The 20,301-nt window shown below is 39.2% G+C and overlaps 1 protein-coding gene and 1 long non-coding RNA gene across 2 annotated transcripts; both read left to right on the top strand.

Annotated features, from left to right (window-relative positions):
* Window positions 1–253: 253 nt before the first annotated feature.
* LOC115587643 (uncharacterized) lies at window positions 254–11,660 on the top strand. Its single transcript, XM_030427565.1, has 8 exons — window positions 254–307; window positions 765–863; window positions 1,533–1,593; window positions 7,001–7,114; window positions 8,468–8,523; window positions 8,981–9,083; window positions 9,695–9,976; window positions 10,637–11,660. The coding sequence occupies exons 1-8, from the start codon at window positions 284–286 to the stop codon at window positions 10,915–10,917; spliced, it is 1,020 nt and encodes a 339-aa protein (XP_030283425.1). The 5' UTR covers window positions 254–283; the 3' UTR covers window positions 10,918–11,660.
* A 1,646-nt stretch (window positions 11,661–13,306) lies between these two features.
* On the top strand, window positions 13,307–20,301 carry LOC115587652 (uncharacterized). The gene is made up of 3 exons (XR_003985114.1): window positions 13,307–13,335; window positions 19,703–19,758; window positions 20,218–20,301. It is a non-coding gene; the product is annotated as an uncharacterized LOC115587652 (long non-coding RNA).

Below are 20,301 nucleotides of genomic sequence, written 5' to 3'. Positions count from 1 at the left end.
TGTGCTCCATTCAAACAGTGTCTCCACAGCACTGTGTGTATTAAAGTAGAGACACTCAGCTGTGAAACACTGCTGCACTCATTAAACACACACAGGACATCTGCACTTTAACTTGGATAATGAAGAAAAGAAGTCAACATAGATTCTGTTAAAATCACAGGATGATGTGAAAAACACATTTAATTGTTTTAATCATTTCCTGAATATGATTAAACATATTGTTAATCAACACATCACACCTGTGTCCACAGGTGAAGGTAACCTGTCACCATCAGACCATCAGATGGAAGAAGACACAACCCAACAGGTGAGTTAACATCCTGCAGAGTCTCTGTCTTTATTCACCAGCAATATCTTCATTCATATGTTCAGATAAGTGACAACAACAAAGAAAGTGTTGTTGCTGGAGTTGAACATTTATCTGTCAGTGGCAGCTACATGTTCACTTTGAAATATTCATTTATCACTATAAAGAATATTAAAGGAAAATAGATGATTGTCAAACATTCAAACTATTCAAATGAACTAAATGTCTCCACTTTTGTTCCATTGGTCTCATAACTTCATTGTTATTGTTGACAAAGTCAAAGACATAGTTGACCTGGAACAGAACAATCAGCATTAAGATGAGTTCAGATAGTTAGTGAATATTACATTAATATACATTTAAACTGTTTGATGTGTTTCTAACACACACTTACACAACACATACACAAACCTTGTATCTGCTGGAAGCTCTCTGTTTCTGTCTCCTCTCTCTGCAGGATGCAGACTCACACTCAGGGGAGAGTCCAGAGAGCAGCTCCTCTGGTACACCTGCAGTAGACCCGGTTGAGGAGGCAGTGGAGGTCCATCCTGAACAGGTAAGACTGCAGGCTGACTGTGTGCTTAACATGCTGACTTGTTTGGTTTGGTTTTCTTTGTACAACTACATGCCTTTAATTGCCCACTGGGACAAATAACATTTTTTTAGTTGGATTGAAAAAGCCAGGTAGACTTTGTTGAAACTGTGGGAGAAAGTGTCCAAAATATCTGGAGTTTGTTCAAGATTGTTTTTTATTGTCATACTGATCAATTACAGTTACGCATTTGCTTATGATATATTTATATGAAACTAACAGATGATAATGCTCAATTAACACACAACACTCATCAAATCATTTTCCAATTTAACACAGCTGCAAATTAGACACATAACAAAACCTAAACTGATATGCTGCGTGTCTGTGTGGTTTGTCTCCGGTTTCCTCCCACAATCCAAAGACACACAACTGAGGTTAATCTGTCGCTCTAAATTGCCCGTCGGTGTGAATGTGATGGTGAACAGTTGTTTGTCTTCAAGTGTAATATTTCCTCTGAATATGTGCAGAAAATAGAAATACTCAAGTCCCTCAGATTTGTACAGTAAAAGAGTTGATGTAATTAATGACTTTCCACCACTGAATGTAATGATTATTATAATGAACTGAACTACTGTCTGTGTTTACTTGTTACATGTTTTCACTTCTAAAGGTTTTGTGTTTCGGATGCAGGTTGATGTGAACCCAGAGATCCTAAAGGAGCTGAGAGCTGTGATGTCAAGATCATATAAATGTAAGTACATTCCTCAAGCCTGATGATGTCATCCTGAGTGGCAGCATCTGAACAGTCCTGTAGGGCTGCTGTAGCCTCACCTGTACACACTTTAACAGTTTTAGGGTTTGACCCTCTTTATCAGCTGGGAGTAAGCAGGCAGAAGAAGCAGAGAGACATGATGTGCAGGCTGAGATGAATTCTTCCTCTGGAATTTAGGTAAAACACTTCTGTGGTCTGTCTGATTTGAAACATCAGCTATGATAAAATTCCATCCAGTTGTTTTTCTCCTGTTGCTGCTGATGACATCACACAATTCCTGTAGTTAATTTATTGAGTTTCCACTGAGGAAATGTTCACAGCAACAATAATAACACAGGTGAATCCTCTGAGATAATTTGGTCAACATGTACTTTGTCTCCCCCTTGTGGCAGTCAGGTGTCTCTGCTATAAGCACTTCATAGTTGCTGTAGTCTCCTTTATAACGTTGCTCCTCTTCAGTGTTAGAACTGTGATGAAACCTGCAGCTTCAGCTGTGACAGCTTCTCCACAGACTCATCAATTAAAACCTAACAAAGATTCATCTGGAGGCTGTAGACTTAATCAGTAATGTGTTAAATCATTTGACAGGTGGTGGCATGTAAAAGTCACAAAACATTAAAAATTAACATCTGCTTAAAACTGTCGTCCACTTTGTCTGTGTTTGAGCAACAAGCATTATTTATAGAGACAGCTGATCCAGGATGTTGATGAGTTAGTCTGGCTGAAGATGTTGAACAGCTGATTTCCTGTTCCTGATTTCATCCAGTAGGAGATAATTATAATTAGTTACACCGAGGCTATATGTAAACATTCAAAGCGTCCCATCAAATATGTATTTCTCATAAATGTAGCATGTTCATGTTTTAATTTGTGCAGAACAGCATTCTGGACCTCCCAGATTGGGAGCAGCACCTAATTGATAGTGAAAAAGGAGATGATGGATCCTATCAAATACAGTATCTGTTATATTTAATGTTATCTATCCTGTCCTCTCCATCGCTTGTTAGCTGATTTTGGAATCATCTTAAATCTGATTTTAGAAAAAGACACAGGCAGCAGTCATGTGACAACAACACCTGAATGAAGCGTGATTAAAACTTAGAGTTATGACCAAGAAACCCGAGCTGAGTGGACACGTGCTTTATCTTCTTAGTTCTAAATATTTCAGCATATGATGACAGTCAGCGTGTGTGTGCAGTGCCGGATTTAGCAATTTGGGGGCCCAAGGCGAAGGTGTGTATGGGGGCCCTAAACCCTGCATACACTTCTTTACTCCAAAATGAAGACAGAGAACGAAGACAAGCTAATAGTACACAAGCTAATAGTCACCCATGATGGAGAATAAGAAAACAACTGTCCTTGCAAAAATTCCAGATTAACCAGCACTGTTTATTTCTAAAAGTCGGCAACAAAAGCACATAACACAGTCCCCTGATTCACTGTAGATAAGCCACGTCCTATTAATCTTCTCCCTGTTTTTCATTTGGATGTAGTAGTTATTACTACACTGCATGAAAAGTGGGATTTTCGTCCCCATAAACGCCCGGAAATCTCCCTAATTTTCGGCAGTTAACTTCAATTTACAGCCTGCAAAAGTCGTTCATCTGTGCCACATACTGACGGAAACGAACCATGACGTATGTTGAGCTCCGGAGGTGCAAACGGCTCCAATTTGCATATGAATAGCAGCTAAACCACGCCTGGCCAGAGAATGCGTCGGCTGGCTTGAATATCCTCACTCAGTATTGGATGAAACCACAACTCATAAACAAGCAAAATCACTCGTGATTGGTCACCCTGGGTCATTATAAATGTAAACCCTAGCAAGAATAATAAAAAAAAAAAAAATATATATATATATATATATATATATATATTCATTTATATTTATGATATCATCAAGGGCATGAATTAATTAATTGAGGAAAGGAACATTTGCCAGGAAGGAGTTGTTTATTCAAAGAAAGAGCTTTGTTAGCACAAACACAATCACACCACAACTATGTACAAAGCATAATCTGCCCACACAACAAACAGGAAGCTCCTGAGAGGCCCAAAATCCTGCAGCACCGTGAAGTGTCTGTTTCTGCAGACGTCTGTGGTGCTGCCCTGTACTTCGGAATCGCCTCTCATGTGACAGCAGTGTGGCGCAGAGCTCGGTGAGCTCCCGGCTGCGAAAGGACGGAGGTCGCACAATCCATCCAGACACCCGCCATCTTGTGCCGTCTTCCTCCTCAGACATCAGGTCCATGGCGGCGCACTTCCAAAGGTCCACCTCATCCTCAGCTAGCACTGTCTCGCTTCCAGCAGCTGTAAAAACAATCAATAAAGACGATCAGTACTGCGCGATGCACTGCGTATGGATACAACACATCTATTATTTAATAGAATAATAGTCACATAGCCACTCTCCGTGGCGACGCGGCAAATCTCCTCCCGTCCGCGCAGACGTTCTCTCGACAATGGCCGGGTCGCTAGCCTAGCTCCTGCTAGCTATCTTAGCCGAACTTGCTTCGTGTCCAATAAAACACAAACACTTCGACTCCAACTCACACACTCACAGCACGTCGTCCGACAACAGTTCACAGTCTGTTAGTGATAAAACACGACACACACAGTCCACCGTCAGCTGCTCGACGCCATTAACTCTCCGCTCCTTCTTCCTCGTCACTCACGCTCCGGTCTACCCGGAAGTGTAAAACTCTTAAAAGTCATGAACTCTCACACGTAATAAGAATTACTTTTCAACTTCTTTTAAAACATCCAGAACCCATGATATTACTGAAATACATTTTAATATCTTAGTTATCTCAAAATATTTCATGCAAATTTTAACTTCTTAACAACTGGCGTTTTATCTTTAACTTGTTCCCAGGAGAGAGAGAGAGAGAAAAGAATAAATAATCTTTTTTACATAACATTGGCCATTGCTAATGACATACACAGTAATTTATCTAGCATACTTTCATTAAATTAATCAATTCAAGCTAAAATATAAGGGTCTATAATTAGGCAATACTGAGCCTCATCAATTTATACCAGAGATTTTCTTAAAATGAAGTTAATATCTTTTAGAAAAGGGTCACCTGGGGTAAAACTCCCCCTGCTACCCTGATTTGCATTTGTATAGCTCACAGCATTTGCATTTACATGTTAAAGTCTCCCCTAGAATCAGGGGGAGGGGGGTCATGGGGGGACAACTGCCAAGCAAGGCCCACGTCAATTTCCGACAATTCACGGCAGTTTTCGGTGGAAATTCCACGTCAATCTACAGTGCCGCATACTGACGAAAATCCCACTTTTCATGCAGTGTAGTAAATCTCCGACCCTCTTGATTTTTGGGGAATTCCACACTAATTTGTATGGGACCTTTGCTAACACTGGAACATCGCTCCTCAGCCGTGAGCTTCTTAGGCCAGAGAGCCGGGTCACCTGTTAGTAAGTCTAGAGTGCTTTGGTTGGTGGCAGCAGGGTTAGTACAGCTAGGGCTATAACTGGCAGAACTAGGTTGACTCACCAGAACCCCACCATTGTCATCATCATCGCTGCCAAAATGGCCATCACTGGACAACTCCTCCACCTTGTCTGTGTCAACGCCAGACACAGCTAACGTTAGCTGCTGCTGCTGCTGTTGCGGCGCCGGCATATCCAACCGTTTGGACGTTGTTGACTGTATCCCCGGTAACAGCAGTGGTAAAATAGTTTGTCAGCTTTGCTATATATTTCTCCGCGTCTTTTTCCTTTTTCCGTTTATTCGAACCGCTCGGGTAGTTTCGTTTCATTTTAGCTTTTACTCCTTGTCTGTTTGTTTACATCTTCTACTTCTTCTTCTTCTCCTTCTGTGTGGTTTATTGGCGGTTTTGAAGTGTGTAGATGATACATTTCTTATTTTCATTTTTATTTTTTTTTCCTGGAGGTTGGTGGGGGGCCCCCCCCACGACCGCTGGTGGAGGGGCCCCAAGCAACCGCCTACCTATGCCTCTATGTTAAGACCGGCTATGTGTGTGTGTGTGTGTGTGTGTGTGTGTGCGTGCGTGTGTCCACAGTCCTGAAATGGATCGATCAGACAGACAGAACCTGTCACTTAGTTTGGTTTCTTAACCTGCTGCTCCTTGTAGTTATTTGTACTTTCAGCCATAATTCCATCTCCATCAAATCACGGTAAAGGTAATTTATGTTGGATATTGAACATTCACTCCAGAGACACCCAGAGACGTCTCTTCCTCAGAGTCACTCAGTGTTGTTGCAGCCAGTGGCGGTTCTAGACCAGTTTTAATAGGGGGGCCAGTTTGGGGCCGGCTTTTTTGTTAGGGGGCACATACAACCCGGAAAAAAGGATAAATCCCTCATTCAGACAAAACAATGTTTACAATTTCAGCAATTTTGATTGGGTAGTAAACTGCTGAGACACTTTATTTCTGGCTTTCCCTTCAGAACAAAATCATTCCAAGAAATCTGTCATTGTATTATTGATGCAGACTCCCTGTCAGGGGGGCCACAGGGGGGTCCAGACTCAGAGTCACGGGGGCACTGGCCCCTCTTGGCCCCCCCCCCCTAGAACCGCCCCTGGTTGCAGCAGGAAGGTTAGCTGCCTCCAGAACCTCGTGCTGTTCTGGAGGCTGACTGAGGGACCGTCAATAAATGACTCTGTTGTTTGATTTACACTAAACTATGTTTCTTCATGCTGACTGGATGATATTAGAGACAATTATATACTCAACTGATTTCATGTTGCATATTTATTTTGATAGTTAATGTGTTTTGTATTTATTTAAATAAGATAATGGCTTTTTTTCTCATGTCATGTGACCCAGTGACTCCAAACCAGTGCTGGATTGTATCACTACACAGGTCACAGAGGAGAAACCAACAAAGTGAACAATATGTTTTTACAGATTTAAGAAGCACATTATGGGTCTGTTTGTTTACTGTGAGGAGAACAATGAAGAAGAAATAACTCACAATATTCATGTAAAAAACAAGAATTTATAAAAAAAATAAAAAATAAAAAATTAAAGTGTGTTATTTGTCCTATTCAGTAATATAATCTGGCACTGGTTCTCTCTTATCAACAACTCTGCCTCTGTTGATTATGAACACAAATCATTCCCAGATAACTGATGGACTTAAAGAACACAGGCAGGTCTTCAGCTGCTCTGTTTAATTCACACTCACACACAGATCAGCTTGTTGTGCTGACCTCAGCACATGTTGCTGACCTCACACAGTATTGTGCTGCTTACCGCTGTGTCCACCAGACCATCACCACTGTACTGTTGTAGCCCTGATAAATACTAATAACGCAACATGAATCAAACAATATATTACAGATATAAGAAGATGTGACTGTGATAAACAAATAACACTTTAACTGTCTCTTCTCCAGATCCTGTAGATGATGAAGGTTTGAAGGAGTGCATCAACGAGGCATCAATTGACCCAAAGAAGCTTTTACAGTTCTTTAAAGATGTTGAAGCTCGATACGAGAACACTGATCAAGGTGATCATACACATTAAACATATATATTTTCTATCTTCATCATGTAGAAACATGCTGTGTCTCTACTGTTACTGTCCATGGAAACAGGAACAACATAATCCTGCTGCAGTCAGGGAGCTAACACAGTCTGTCATCTGGATTTAAACATCATGTCAGACTTTTCTTCCATGTTGGCAGAGGAAGAAGCTCTGACACCACCAGGTGTTTTATCCTGCTGACCTGCTGAAAGAAAGAATCTGATAACCTGATTTAGTTTCTGATAAACCTCAACACATTCTGATAACAAACACCTGATGAACTGATTCTGAACTGGCTGATCTGATGATGATGATGATGATGATGAAGAAGCAGCAGCCTGATTGGAGCTGATCTGGATACAGTGGTCCAATCAGTGAAGAGGATCCCACAGCAAAGTGACACAGATCTGTTTGAACAGACTGGATTAATACAAACCAGCTGAACAGCACCAAGTAGAACCCAACAGTCCTCTTAAACATCATTATTGTAGGTCTGCATTTTATATTTAAATTATGTTTAGATTTTAGATTAATGCCGTTAATTTACCATCTTACCAGAATCAGGAGGCAAAACCAACCTAGACAATGACTCAGAAGACAGAAGACAGAAAATAAGACATGAAGAGCAAAATGTACAACATTCACCACCTGTGATAGATGTAGAGTCATTAATGCAGAAACAAACTTTATAAGATTTTTGAACTGGTCTAATTAAAACAGACAACAGAGTGATTTACATGAATTTAAATTGGTTAAAAATACAGAATAAAGTCAGACACATTATTTATACAGCGTATACAAATTTCACTCTATGAATAAAAACACTAACAAAAGAAACATCCTTACCTAACGGTGTCATCGTGTTCGTCCAGCTTCGTCTAGATTTGCAGCAAACAGAAAGAAGAGACTCTTTATATAAATGATCCTCCCACTTTATGACCCACATGATTTATAAGAAATCCACAAACTCTCACTGTGTGTACGAGTGTTCGCTCACTCTGAAACTACAGTGAAAGAAGAACATCTCAGTCAGGAGCAACAACTCCAGAACACTGATTCCTGATCAGCTTTAGATCCAGATGTTTCCAGTGTGCTCCATTCAAACAGTGTCTCCACAGCACTGTGTGTATTAAAGTAGAGACACTCAGCTGTGAAACACTGCTGCACTCATTAAACACACACAGGACATCTGCACTTTAACTTGGACAATGAAGGAAAACAAGTCAACATAGATTCTGTTAAAATCACAGAATGATGTGAAAAACACATTTAATTGTTTTAATCATTTCCTGAATATTAACAGGTGTTGCTGAACACATCACACCTGTGTCCACAGGTGAAGGTAACCTGCCACCATCAGACCATCAAATGGAAGAAGACACAACCCAACAGGTGAGTTAACATCCTGCAGAGTCTCTGTCTTTATTCACCAGCAATATCTTCATTCATATGTTCAGATAAGTGACAACAACAAAGAAAGTGTTGTTGCTGGAGTTGAACATTTATCTGTCAGTGGCAGCTACATGTTCACTTTGAAATATTCATTTATCACTATAAAGAATATTAAAGGAAAATAGATTATTGTCAAACATTCAAACTATTCAAATGAACTAAATGTCTCCACTTTTGTTCCATTGGTCTCATAACTTCATTGTTATTGTTGACAAAGTCAAAGACATAGTTGACCTGGAACAGAACAATCAGCATTAAGATGAGTTCAGATAGTTAGTGAATATTACATTAATATACATTTAAACTGTTTGATGTGTTTCTAACACACACTTACACAACACATACACAAACCTTGTATCTGCTGGAAGCTCTCTGTTTCTGTCTCCTCTCTCTGCAGGATGCAGACTCACACTCAGTGGAGAGTCCAGAGAGCCGTTACTCTGGTACACCTGCAGTAGACCCGGTTGTGGAGGAGGAGAAGGAGGTGAAGCCGCCTGGAGGTTGTTCAAGTTTGTTTTTTATTGTTATTCTGATCAATTACAGTTAAGCAGTTGATTATAATATATTAATATTCCATGACATACAAACAGTAAAAAGAACAAACAATAAATCAATGTAAAGAGTCATTTTTACATTAATGTGTGTGTTTGTGTGCTGATCATTGTGAATGCTCTAATTAATAAATGACAATAGATAATGCTCAGTTTAAAACAACAGGTTTAGTTTAGTTTGTTGTGGATTTTTGATGCGTTCTGTGACCGTTCTGCTCCACTTGACCCGCCAGAACAGCATCCTGTCTGTGTTCTGTCACCTGTGGATTTATAAATGACAAAGTGACACAGATCTGTTTGAACGGTCTGGATTAATACAAACACAGCTGAATGGCACTGAGTAGAACCCAACAGTCCAACATTGTAAATATGAGTTTGTTTATCTCTGTGTGATGGTGTAAATATGTTTGGAGTTGTGTTTATTTATATTGGTCTGACTGCTTTTTTACTTATTAATTATTACTGTTTTAATTGATGCTCTCTGTTTGTGATCTCCACTTTGCTGCTGTCATAATGAAAATGTCTCTGTTGTGGAACTAATGAAGGATTTTATCTTTCAGTGAAGAGCTTTACACCTTCATCACAAACAGTGAAGAGCTCTACAGCTTCATCACAGCCTTCGAGGATTCTAGCAGTATGCAGAGTGAAGGTCCACTCAGTCACTACTGGTCGGACCTGTGGTGCTGATGATGAAATTCTAGAAAAAGTGATGAATATGAGATGGCCAACAAAGGTGAAGATCACCACAGACTATCAGGAGTGTGACATCATCATCGTCTTCTGTCCAATCAAAACTCGTGAAGGATCAGATGTGCCGGCAGCCATGAGAAAGATTCCAGCAGGTAATGAAAGATTTGTATGTAACTCTCTCTTATTGTTATCAGACTAATCTGTACAGGGATTATGTTCAGATTATATTCTGATTATAGTCTCCAACTGTCAGAACCAGAGTTCATGTTCTGTCTGAGCCTGTAGTTCTGGTTCTGCAGCTGTACGTAGAGTCAGTGAACATGTACACAGTTAGCTCAGATACTTTTCTCTTCTACTTGTACATTTACAAACCCTTCAGTGACAGCAGTGAAGAACACTGCAGCAGATTCAAACATGAGTCCTCAAGTCACTTCACAGCAGCTCTGTGTTCAGCTCCACTACAAACTATCACTCTTTAATATCTTTAACATACACTTTGTTTTATAAAAAGTGTTTGAAGAGACACATTCAGTAACTGTAAGGTTCAAGTGTGGAGAGATTACTGATTACTGAACAGTCACAAACAACGCAGCTTTTTTAGTAACATAACTGTTTTGGAGTTTTGATGGTTACGTGCTCGTTTAAAAAATATGTTTATGAGCCTCAAGAATGTTCAGAGGGATGTATTAACTTGTTCCTGCCTATATCATCTAACCTGTAAAATGTTTGTGTTTTAAGAAAAATGTTCTCTGCACGTTCTTCTTCACAGGAAGTTGATCTCTGAAACTTTGTCTCATATTTTGTCTTTTCAGGTGATAAACCTGTAATTTTAGTGCTGATGCATCACACCAGAGATGACGACTTTTCCACTGATATTAAAAAGTGGAGTGGAACCTGTCAGAACGTTGTGTTGGATGTTCATGTTCTCTTCCATGAGACTCAGCCGGGATTACTGAAGAGTCCAAGAAATGATGAGGCCGTTCATCAAATACAAGAAGTGTTAAAAGCTCTCAGTAAAAGTAGGTTTGGATGGCCTAGTTCTGGTTTTAATGCCTTGACGTGGAGCAACAAACAACAGAACAGCTGTTATTAATGACTGCAGGCAGATAAATGTCTGTGACGTCCTCTGACAGATTAAATCATCACTTAACAAACAGTCCTGTTGATCGTTGGTGTCAAATACTGAAGTGATAAAGTTGTTAATCCTGCTAAAGTTCATGAAATGTGTGCTGTATAAACTTCATCATGATGTCATCCTGTAACCATCAGTCACTTTCTGTGTGGAAAACAGGAAACAGCTTGTTTGAGTCTGTTTGCTTCCTTTCACACATTAATAATATATAATAATAATAATAATAATAATCTGCTTTTATTGTGACGCTGCCTTTAAAGTTTCAGATCATAAAAGTTGTCCTGCAGTTGTCTTTAATTAACTGTGTGTTTGTCACATAAACACACATATAGAGATTATATTCCACATCATTAACATATATATTGTACTTATTCATCACACATGTTCCTTTATACTTCTACTGCAGGAGTTTCTCTGCTGGACCAAATATTTACACAATAATACAGTGTGAGGGATTTAAATATTGATATATATCTTTGTAATGTCATCTGCACTTTGTTTAATCTGTAATCTTTGTGTTTTCTTCATTCAAAGAGCTGTTTCTGTTGTGTGACCTCTCAGTCTGTGAGGATCAATAAAGTCTGATCTGATCTTGAATGGATCAGAGTGTCAGCGCTCTCTGGTGGACAAACTGTGACAGACACTCTGTTTCTGAATGAGCTCCAACAGATTTATGATGATGTAATAAATGGTTTGGTGACATATATGATGTGCAGGTTCAGTAGATGTCTTAGTGTTGTGATGTTGCTGCCATGTTTGACCTACACATTGTGGAAGACTGTGAGAGAGCAGGTAGAAGATTTATAGGAGATTTAAAGACCTTTTATTCCTTTCAGGTTATTTCCTCTGCTTCAGTGTTTTATATCGCTTCTTGTGCCTCTAAAAGAGCCTGAAAGTTAAACATGCACCATCAGAAGCTCCTTTGTCCCACAGAAATCACTGCTCCTGAACGCCTCGTCAGTCTTTTCTACCTAAATATTTGTAATTATTCATTTTGATTCATTATTTAATTCATTAAAGCAAAACATATTTTGTGATCTTTTGTTTATTTTACATGGAAGAGATTTATTTTTTTAAATCTGAGAACATTTAATTGTTTTGTGATCTTTAAAAAAATCTGTTGTTCTTTTTGTTCTTTATTGAACAAAGTAAAACATCATTTATTCAGTGGAAATAAACTGACAAGTTGAAGAAAACAAAAGAAAAACAAATGTTATTTGACTTTCAGAACATTTCTGTTCTTCATACAGAGATTTAAAACACACTCAGTTCATTTCTTCATTTGTAGTTTAACCTTTAAATATTTACATGAATGATTTACATGTTGACTTGATATTACTTATTTATTGATCACAGAAGAATCACCTGACAGAAAATAAGACATGACGAGCATAATGTTCAACATTCACCATCTGTGGTCGATGTAGACTAATTAATGCTGAAACAAACTGTTTATCATCATTTTTAACTAGTCTAAAACAAGCAACAAAGTGTTTTAGATCTCACAACGTGAGTTTGTGAGAAATGCAAGAGTTGAATGTACTTTACGTGTTAAAGGTGATGAATGAGGTCCTGTCTCCTCCGTACAGCCCCCAGTGGAGGCTGTGCTGGCCACGGTGGTTCACTGGTCACTGGCTCACCTGACTGCACCGGAACTTTAAAGGCTCCATTCACTAAAACAATGTTGTGCAAAACTTGACAGGCCAAAATAATATCACACACTTTCTCTGGTGTGTACAGCAGCGTTCCCCCTGCTGGTCCGAGACAGAACCACCTGCCCTTCAGCAGCCCGCAGCAGCTCCACTGTGACCGTGTGCGTGTGTGCGCACTATTGAGTCTGCGTTCCTGCTCTGTAGCAGGTCCGCCAGCGGGGTTATTAGGTATTCTGTTAATTAGTTGTTATGTTAGGCTAATATGTTATATTACAAAATAGTGGCATCAGTAAAAACGTGGGCTTTTTTTTTTTTTTTTTAATGTTTTTTTTTTTTTTTTAAGAATCCGTTTTGATCTGATCTAAATATGTGACTGCTTTTGCCTAATGACAGCTGAGGTTTGTTATTTTCAGACTCAGCCAGATGTTGCTGTGCTGCACCACAAATCCACACACTCAGATTTGCGTACACGAGCTCAGACCTGACGTAAGATCTGATCGTAGCTCCCGCTCACGTCCAAATTGATAAATGCCGAAGTTTGCGTGGAAAAGGTCGTACGGTCGTTTGATAAATGAGGGCCACTGTGTGTGTGTGTGTGCAGTGAGTTTGGATCGCTTCCAAGTCACGTGGTTCATAAAGTGGGCGGATCCTTTCATAAAGAGTCTCTGCTTTCGGTTTGCAGCAGATCAGAACAGCTGAATGATGGCTGAGCACCTCGGAGCTGCAGGTAAGAATCTTTCTCCTCAGATTATTCAGGAACATGTTGTTGATTCATAAACATCAGAATGTTACAATCATCTACATTATTTCATCACAGGGTTTTAGTTCATTTGAGGTTACTGTTATCAGGAAACAGTTTTCATACAACAATCTGTTTCTTCACTGAAACAAGTTAACAGGAAGTGAAGTGAGATCTCAGTGACACTGATACTGTAACTCTGTGCGCACGTTTTAATACTCTAAACATGGGAGTGGACACATATTCTTTATTTAAATGTATGTCAATTATTATTGCAACAATAAAAAACAACATATAATGTTCATAGTATTGTCCCAATTAACCTGCATGCTCAGAAAATCTGCTGAAAGCAAAACATGACAAACTCACGTCCAACAACAGAAGAACACATTGACCTGAATGTAACATTCATCAGTAATACTGACACATGTAGTGTCCAACTGAACACTCGTAAAGGTTCATCGAACAGAGTTAATCTGTCTGCCAGCTGCAGCCACACATTTATCATCACAGCTGAAAGTTTGTCTCATGTAAAGTTTTCCAGGCGTCTCTGTTGTAAACTTTACAGCTCAGTCTGCTTTAGTGAGTCTGAGACTCTCTGCATCAGCTGAGTGCTCAGCCAGCAGGACTGGACGTACTGCAGAGATAACACAGCTCACATCAACAGTGAAGCCCTAATAATAATAACACCTGGTTAATATGTTAGTATAATGCTCAGACTAATAACTGGGTTAGAGATAATATGTTGATCCTCACTCTGAAACTACAGTGAAAGAAGAACCTCTCAGTCAGGAGCAACAACTCCAGAACACTGATTCCTGGTCAGCTTTAGATCCAGATGTTTCCAGTGTGCTCCATTCAAACAGTGTCTCCACAGCACTGTGTGTATTAAAGTAGAGACACTCAGCTGTGAAACACTGCTGCACTCATTAAACACACACAGGACATCTGCACTTTAACTTGGATAATGAAGGAAAACAAGTCAACATAGATTCTGTTAAAATCACAGGATGATGTGAAAAACACATTTAGTTGTTTTAATCATTTCCTGAATATGATTAAACATATTGTTAATCAACACATCACACCTGTGTCCACAGGTGAAGGTGACCTGCCACCATCAGACCATCAACAGGTGAGTTAACATCCTGCAGAGTCTCTGTCTTTATTCACCAGCAATATCTTCATTCATATGTTCAGATAAGTGACAACAACAAAGAAAGTGTTGTTGCTGGAGTTGAACATTTATCTGTCAGTGGCAGCTACATGTTCACTTTGAAATATTCATTTATCACTATAAAGAATATTAAAGGAAAACAGATTATTGTCAAACATTCAAACTATTAAAATGAAGTAAATGTCTCCACTTTTGTTCCATTGGTCTCATAACTTCATTGTTATTGTTGACAAAGTCAAAGACATAGTTGACCTGGAACAGAACAATCAGCATTAAGATGAGTTCAGATAGTTAGTGAATATTACATTAATATACATTTAAACTGTTTGATGTGTTTCTAACACACACTTACACAACACATACACAAACCTTGTATCTGCTGGAAGCTCTCTGTTTCTGTCTCCTCTCTCTGCAGGATGCAGACTCACACTCAGTGGAGAGTCCAGAGAGCCGTTACTCTGGTACACCTGCAGTAGACCCGGTTGTGGAGGAGGAGAAGGAGGTGAAGCCGCCTGGAGGTTGTTCAAGTTTGTTTTTTATTGTTATTCTGATCAATTAGACTGACTCACTCACACTCAGGGGAGAGTCCAGAGAGCCGTTCCTCTGGGAGAGACACAGTAGACCAGGCAGTGGAGGTCCATCCTGAACAGGTAAGACTGCAGACTGACTGTGTGCTTAAAGCGAAACTCTCGCCAAAAAGAAACCGAGGCTTTATTTGGGATTGAATATGAGTCAAACCTTCGTGTAAAAGCATAATTATGACGAAAGAGGCACTTTTAAGATTTACCATAGTTTCAATTTTGGGCACGTTAATTTTGAACAGGAGTGCATGGGGCAGGATATGCAAGCAAAGTTTCATGTTGTGTGGAGCCTTCTTCGTGTTCTCAAAATAGCGATTTTGATGCTAGCGTATCCTGCCCTTAGCACTCCCATTCAAAATTAACGTGCCCAAAACCGAAACTACGGTAAATCTTAAAAGTGCCTCTTTCATCACAATTATGCTTTTACACGAAGGTCCCAAATAAAGCCTCGGTTGCTTTTTGGCGAGAGTTTCACTTTAATGTGCTGACTTGTTTGGTGTCTACAAAGCAGTATTTGTGCTCAATTAACACACACCACTCATCAAATCATTTTCCAATTTAACACAGCTGCAAATTAGACACATAACAAAACCTAAACTGATATGTTGTGTGTCTGTGTGGTTTGTCTCCGGCTTCCTCCCACAATCCAGAGACACACAACTGAGGTTAATCTGTCGCTCTAAATTGCCCGTCGGTGTGAATGTGATGGTGAACAGTTGTTTGTCCCTACATGTCAAGTCAAGTGTAATATTTCCTCTGAATATGTGCAGAAAATAGAAATACTCGAGTCCCTCAGATTTGTACAGTAAAAGAGTTAAAGTGATTAATTACTTTCCACCACTGAATGTAATGATTATTATAATTAACTGAACTACTTTGTGTGTTTACTTGTTACATGTTTTCACTTCTAAAGGTTTTGTGTTTCTGATGCAGGTTGATGTGAACCCAGAGATCCTAAAGAAAGTGAGAGCTGTGATGTCAACATCAAATACATGTAGGTACAATTATTTATTGTTTTAATAAATGTTTCTTATTTATACTACTAATCTTTTCCCCAGTACTCCTGTGTGTAAATATCAGGGCTGTAACAAAGAAGTCTCACTGGTTCAAACACAGTTTGGAGTTCAAGCCAGTTTAATTATTATTATTAAACGAATTATTATATTATTATTATTATTATTATTATTATTATTATTCATTTATCGTGAACAAACAGAAAATAATCCTCCTGCTGGGACTCAGACTGATTTCTGCACTCTGGAAACTTCAGTAAATCATTTTCATCATGAAAATAAAAACATGTCTGTGTGACGCTGGATGAACTCTGAACACTTCACAAAAGGATGATACAAATTAAAGGTTCATTTATTTGTCATTTCACAACAGCAGGGTTGTGAAATGAAGCTGAGTGTAAATTCCTTTATGCTACATAAGAAAAACTAAACTATGTTACAGAGTGCAGATGATGAAGTAAAGAGTCTGGTGTCCTGAGGAGTGAAGCTGCTGTGTGTCTGGTGGTGCAGCAGCAGGTACTTGTGTATCTGTTGTCAGGTGGCAGCAGGTGAACAGACTGTCTGGGTGTCTTTTAGTATCTTTAGGCTCTGTGCAGCATCTCACCTCACTGATGTCACTGATGCTCTGCAGACAGCAGATCTGTAGGAACCTGTGTTGATGCAGGAGGGAACAGTCTGCTGTCAGACTGAGCTGTTTAAAATCAGCTGGCTGATCTGCAGCTTTTACTTCACATCCAGGTTTATTATCTGGACCAGCAGCTCATTCAGAGTCACTCTCAGCAGGACTTTCCTCACATCTGCTGTGGTCACTGACTGTGTCTGGTCCTCTGGAGGAGGAGCAGACTTCACAGCTCAGTCTTGTTGAGGAGATCAGAGTGAGGATAAGAAGTGTTCAGCTCATCAGGCAGCTTGTCCTCACACATGATGGAGGCTCCTCTGTTTCTGTAGAATGTGACATTTTGAATCTCCTGCCACGTATCTTTGGTGCTGTTGGAGTTGAGGTCTCTCCAGCTGTTGATGTTTCCTCTTTGTCTCACTGAGCTCTCAGTCTTACTCTGAGTCTCTGTATGTTTCCTTGTCACCTGAGGCTGAACTACATGTAGTTTTACAAGCTTCACTTGTACAGTAGGTTGCCCAACACTGGATATCGGTAAATATTATGATGACAAAAATACTTAACTGATTTAATGTATCACATTTATTTTGATGGTTATTGTTATTGTCCATGTCATGTGACCAGTGACTCCAAACCAGTGCTGGACTGGATCACTACACAGGTCACAGAGGAGAAACCAGCAGAGCAAAGTGAACAACATGTTTACAGTTATAAGAAACACAATATGGGTCTGTTAGTTTACTGTCAGCAGAATAATGAAGAAGAAAACATATACAACTCAAAATATTCATAAAGAATAGAATCATTTATAAAAAGAGTGTCTTTTTTTCTCTATTCAGTAATTTAATCTGGCACTGGTTCTGTCTTATTAACAACTCTGCCTCTGTTGACTGTGAACACAAGTCATTCCAGACATCTGATGTTGTTACAGGACTCAGGCAGGTCTTCAGTTCTATTGTTTAATTCACACTTTATGCTGACCTCAGCACATGTTGCTGTGTCCACCAGACCATCACCACTGTACTGTTACAGCCCTAATAAATACTAATAACATCTAACAATATATTACAGATATAAGAAGATGTGACTGTGATGAACTGTCTCTTCTCCAGATCCTGTAGATGATGAAGGTTTGAAGAAGTGCATCAACAAGACGTCAATTGACCTGAAGAAGCTTTTAAACTTCTTTAAAGATGTTGCAGCTCTACACGAGAACACTGAGAAAGGTGATCACACACAGTGAACATATATATTTTCTGCTTTATATTTAAATTATGTTTAGATTTTCGATTAATGCAGTTAATTTTGCATCTTACCAGAATCGTGAGGCAAAAAACACCTAGACAATGACTCTGTAGACAGAAAAAAAGACATGAAGAGCATAATGTACAACATTCACCAGCTGTGATAGATGTGGACTAATTAATGCAGATACAAACTGTTCATTATATTTTACAACTGGTCTAATTAAAACAGACAACAGTGTGATTAACATGAATTTAAATAGGTTAAAAATGCAGAATGAATACATTATCTATTAGGGGTGGTGAAAAAAATAGATTATTGATTAATCGCAATTATACCATTGACAATTATGATTCGATTATTAAATTTCCAAAAAACGATTTACATTTTTTTATTTATTTTTCTAAATAGTAATACAAACTGGAGTCCTCCTCTTACTGGCTTCCGCTACATGGTCCACAGTCTGGAGCCAAGATATGTTATTCCATCCCGGAGCGTTTTCACACTTAAATCGATTCTAAATCTTTACAAGGAGACAAAACTTTCCGTGCAAGAGTCCCTCAACTCTGCTCACAGGGTAGCAATAACCTGCGATGCCTGGACATCCAGAGCTACAGACTCATATGTGACCGTTACAGCTCATTATGTCAGCAGTTAATGGAAGCTAATGTCCTACGTACTTCAGACGAAAGCTATGGATGATAGCCACACAAGCACAAATATGTGTGAGTTTCTCAAAGCAATGGCAGACGAGTGGGGAACAGATAAACACTACATTTAAAACAAATTAAAAAAATAATCATTTTGATATTACAGTTACACTTTACAATATTGAAGGTGCTGTGAGGTGTTACTCAAAAGAGAAGTAAAATACTTAAGCAGCTGACTGATGTTAAATGGAAGATCAATAATCGTTAATAATTGAAAATCGAATCGATAATCGTTAATAATCGAAAATCGATTTGTTATCGAGACTTCAACAATCAGAATCGAATCGAATCGAGAAATTGGGCCGATTGACCACCCCTATTATTTATACAGTGTATTAAAATGTCAATCTATAAATAAAAACACTAACAAGAGAAACATCCTGAGGTGCCGTTTAGCTCAGTGGGTACAGCGGGCGTTCCATGTACTGAGGCTCTGCAGCGGACCCGGGTCCAACTCCTGACCTGGGTCCCTTTGCTGCATGTCACTCCCCCTCTCTCTCTCTGTTTTGTGTCACTCTCTTCAGCTGTACTTTCAACAAGGCCAAAAAAATACTGAAGAAAAAACATACAAAAAAAAAACTACATGACTTCTAAGAAATCCACAAACTCTCACTGTGTGTGTGTGTGTGTGTGTGTGTGTGTGTGTGTGTGTGTGTGTGTGTGTGTGTGTGTGTGTGTGTGTGTGAAAGCAGAACATCTCAGTCAGGGGCAACAACTCCAGAACACTGATTCCTGATCAGCTTTAGATCCAGATGTTTCCAGTGTGCTCCATTCAAACAGTGTCTCCACAGCACTGTGTGTATTAAAGTAGAGACACTCAGCTGTGAAACACTGCTGCACTCATTAAACACACACAGGACATCTGCACTTTAACTTGGTAATGAAGGAAAACAAGTCAACATAGATTCTGTTAAAATCACAGAATGATGTGAAAAACACATTTAATTGTTTTAATCATTTCCTGAATATGATTAAACATATTGTTAATCAACACATCACACCTGTGTCCACAGGTGAAGGTAACCTGTCACCATCAGACCATCAAATGGAAGAAGACACAACCCAACAGGTGAGTTAACATCCTGCAGAGTCTCTGTCTTTATTCACCAGCAATATCTTCATTCATATGTTCAGATAAGTGACAACAACAAAGAAAGTGTTGTTGCTGGAGTTGAACATTTATCTGTCAGTGGCAGCTACATGTTCACTTTGAAATATTCATTTATCACTATAAAGAATATTAAAGGAAAATAGATGATTGTCAAACATTCAAACTATTAAAATGAACTAAATGTCTCCACTTTTGTTCCATTGGTCTCATAACTTCATTGTTATTGTTGACAAAGTCAAAGACATAGTTGACCTGGAACAGAACAATCAGCATCAAGATGAGTTCAGATAGTTAGTGAATATTACATTAATATACATTTAAACTGTTTGATGTGTTTCTAACACACACTTACACAACACATACACAAACCTTGTATCTGCTGGAAGCTCTCTGTTTCTGTCTCCTCTCTCTGCACAGGATGCAGACTCACACTCAGGGGAGAGTCCAGAGAGCCGTTACTCTGGGAGAGACACAGAAGAACAGGCTGGGGAGGAGGAGAAG

The sequence above is a fragment of the Sparus aurata genome, chromosome 9, assembly GCF_900880675.1.
Source record: "Sparus aurata chromosome 9, fSpaAur1.1, whole genome shotgun sequence".
NCBI classification, from domain to species: domain Eukaryota; kingdom Metazoa; phylum Chordata; class Actinopteri; order Spariformes; family Sparidae; genus Sparus; species Sparus aurata.
Note: the sequence above shows the minus strand (reverse complement) of the source record. Positions and strands in the feature narration are given on the sequence as shown.

Excerpts from the sequence above, each read along its gene's own strand:
- LOC115587643 (XM_030427565.1), top strand. The coding sequence starts at position 284 with ATGGAAGAAGACACAACCCAACAG. Across the intron at positions 8,524-8,980 it reads AAGAAGACACAACCCAACAG|GATGCAGACTCACACTCAGT; the intron begins GTGAGTTAACAT and ends CTCTCTCTGCAG. Across the intron at positions 9,977-10,636 it reads CATGAGAAAGATTCCAGCAG|GTGATAAACCTGTAATTTTA; the intron begins GTAATGAAAGAT and ends TTGTCTTTTCAG.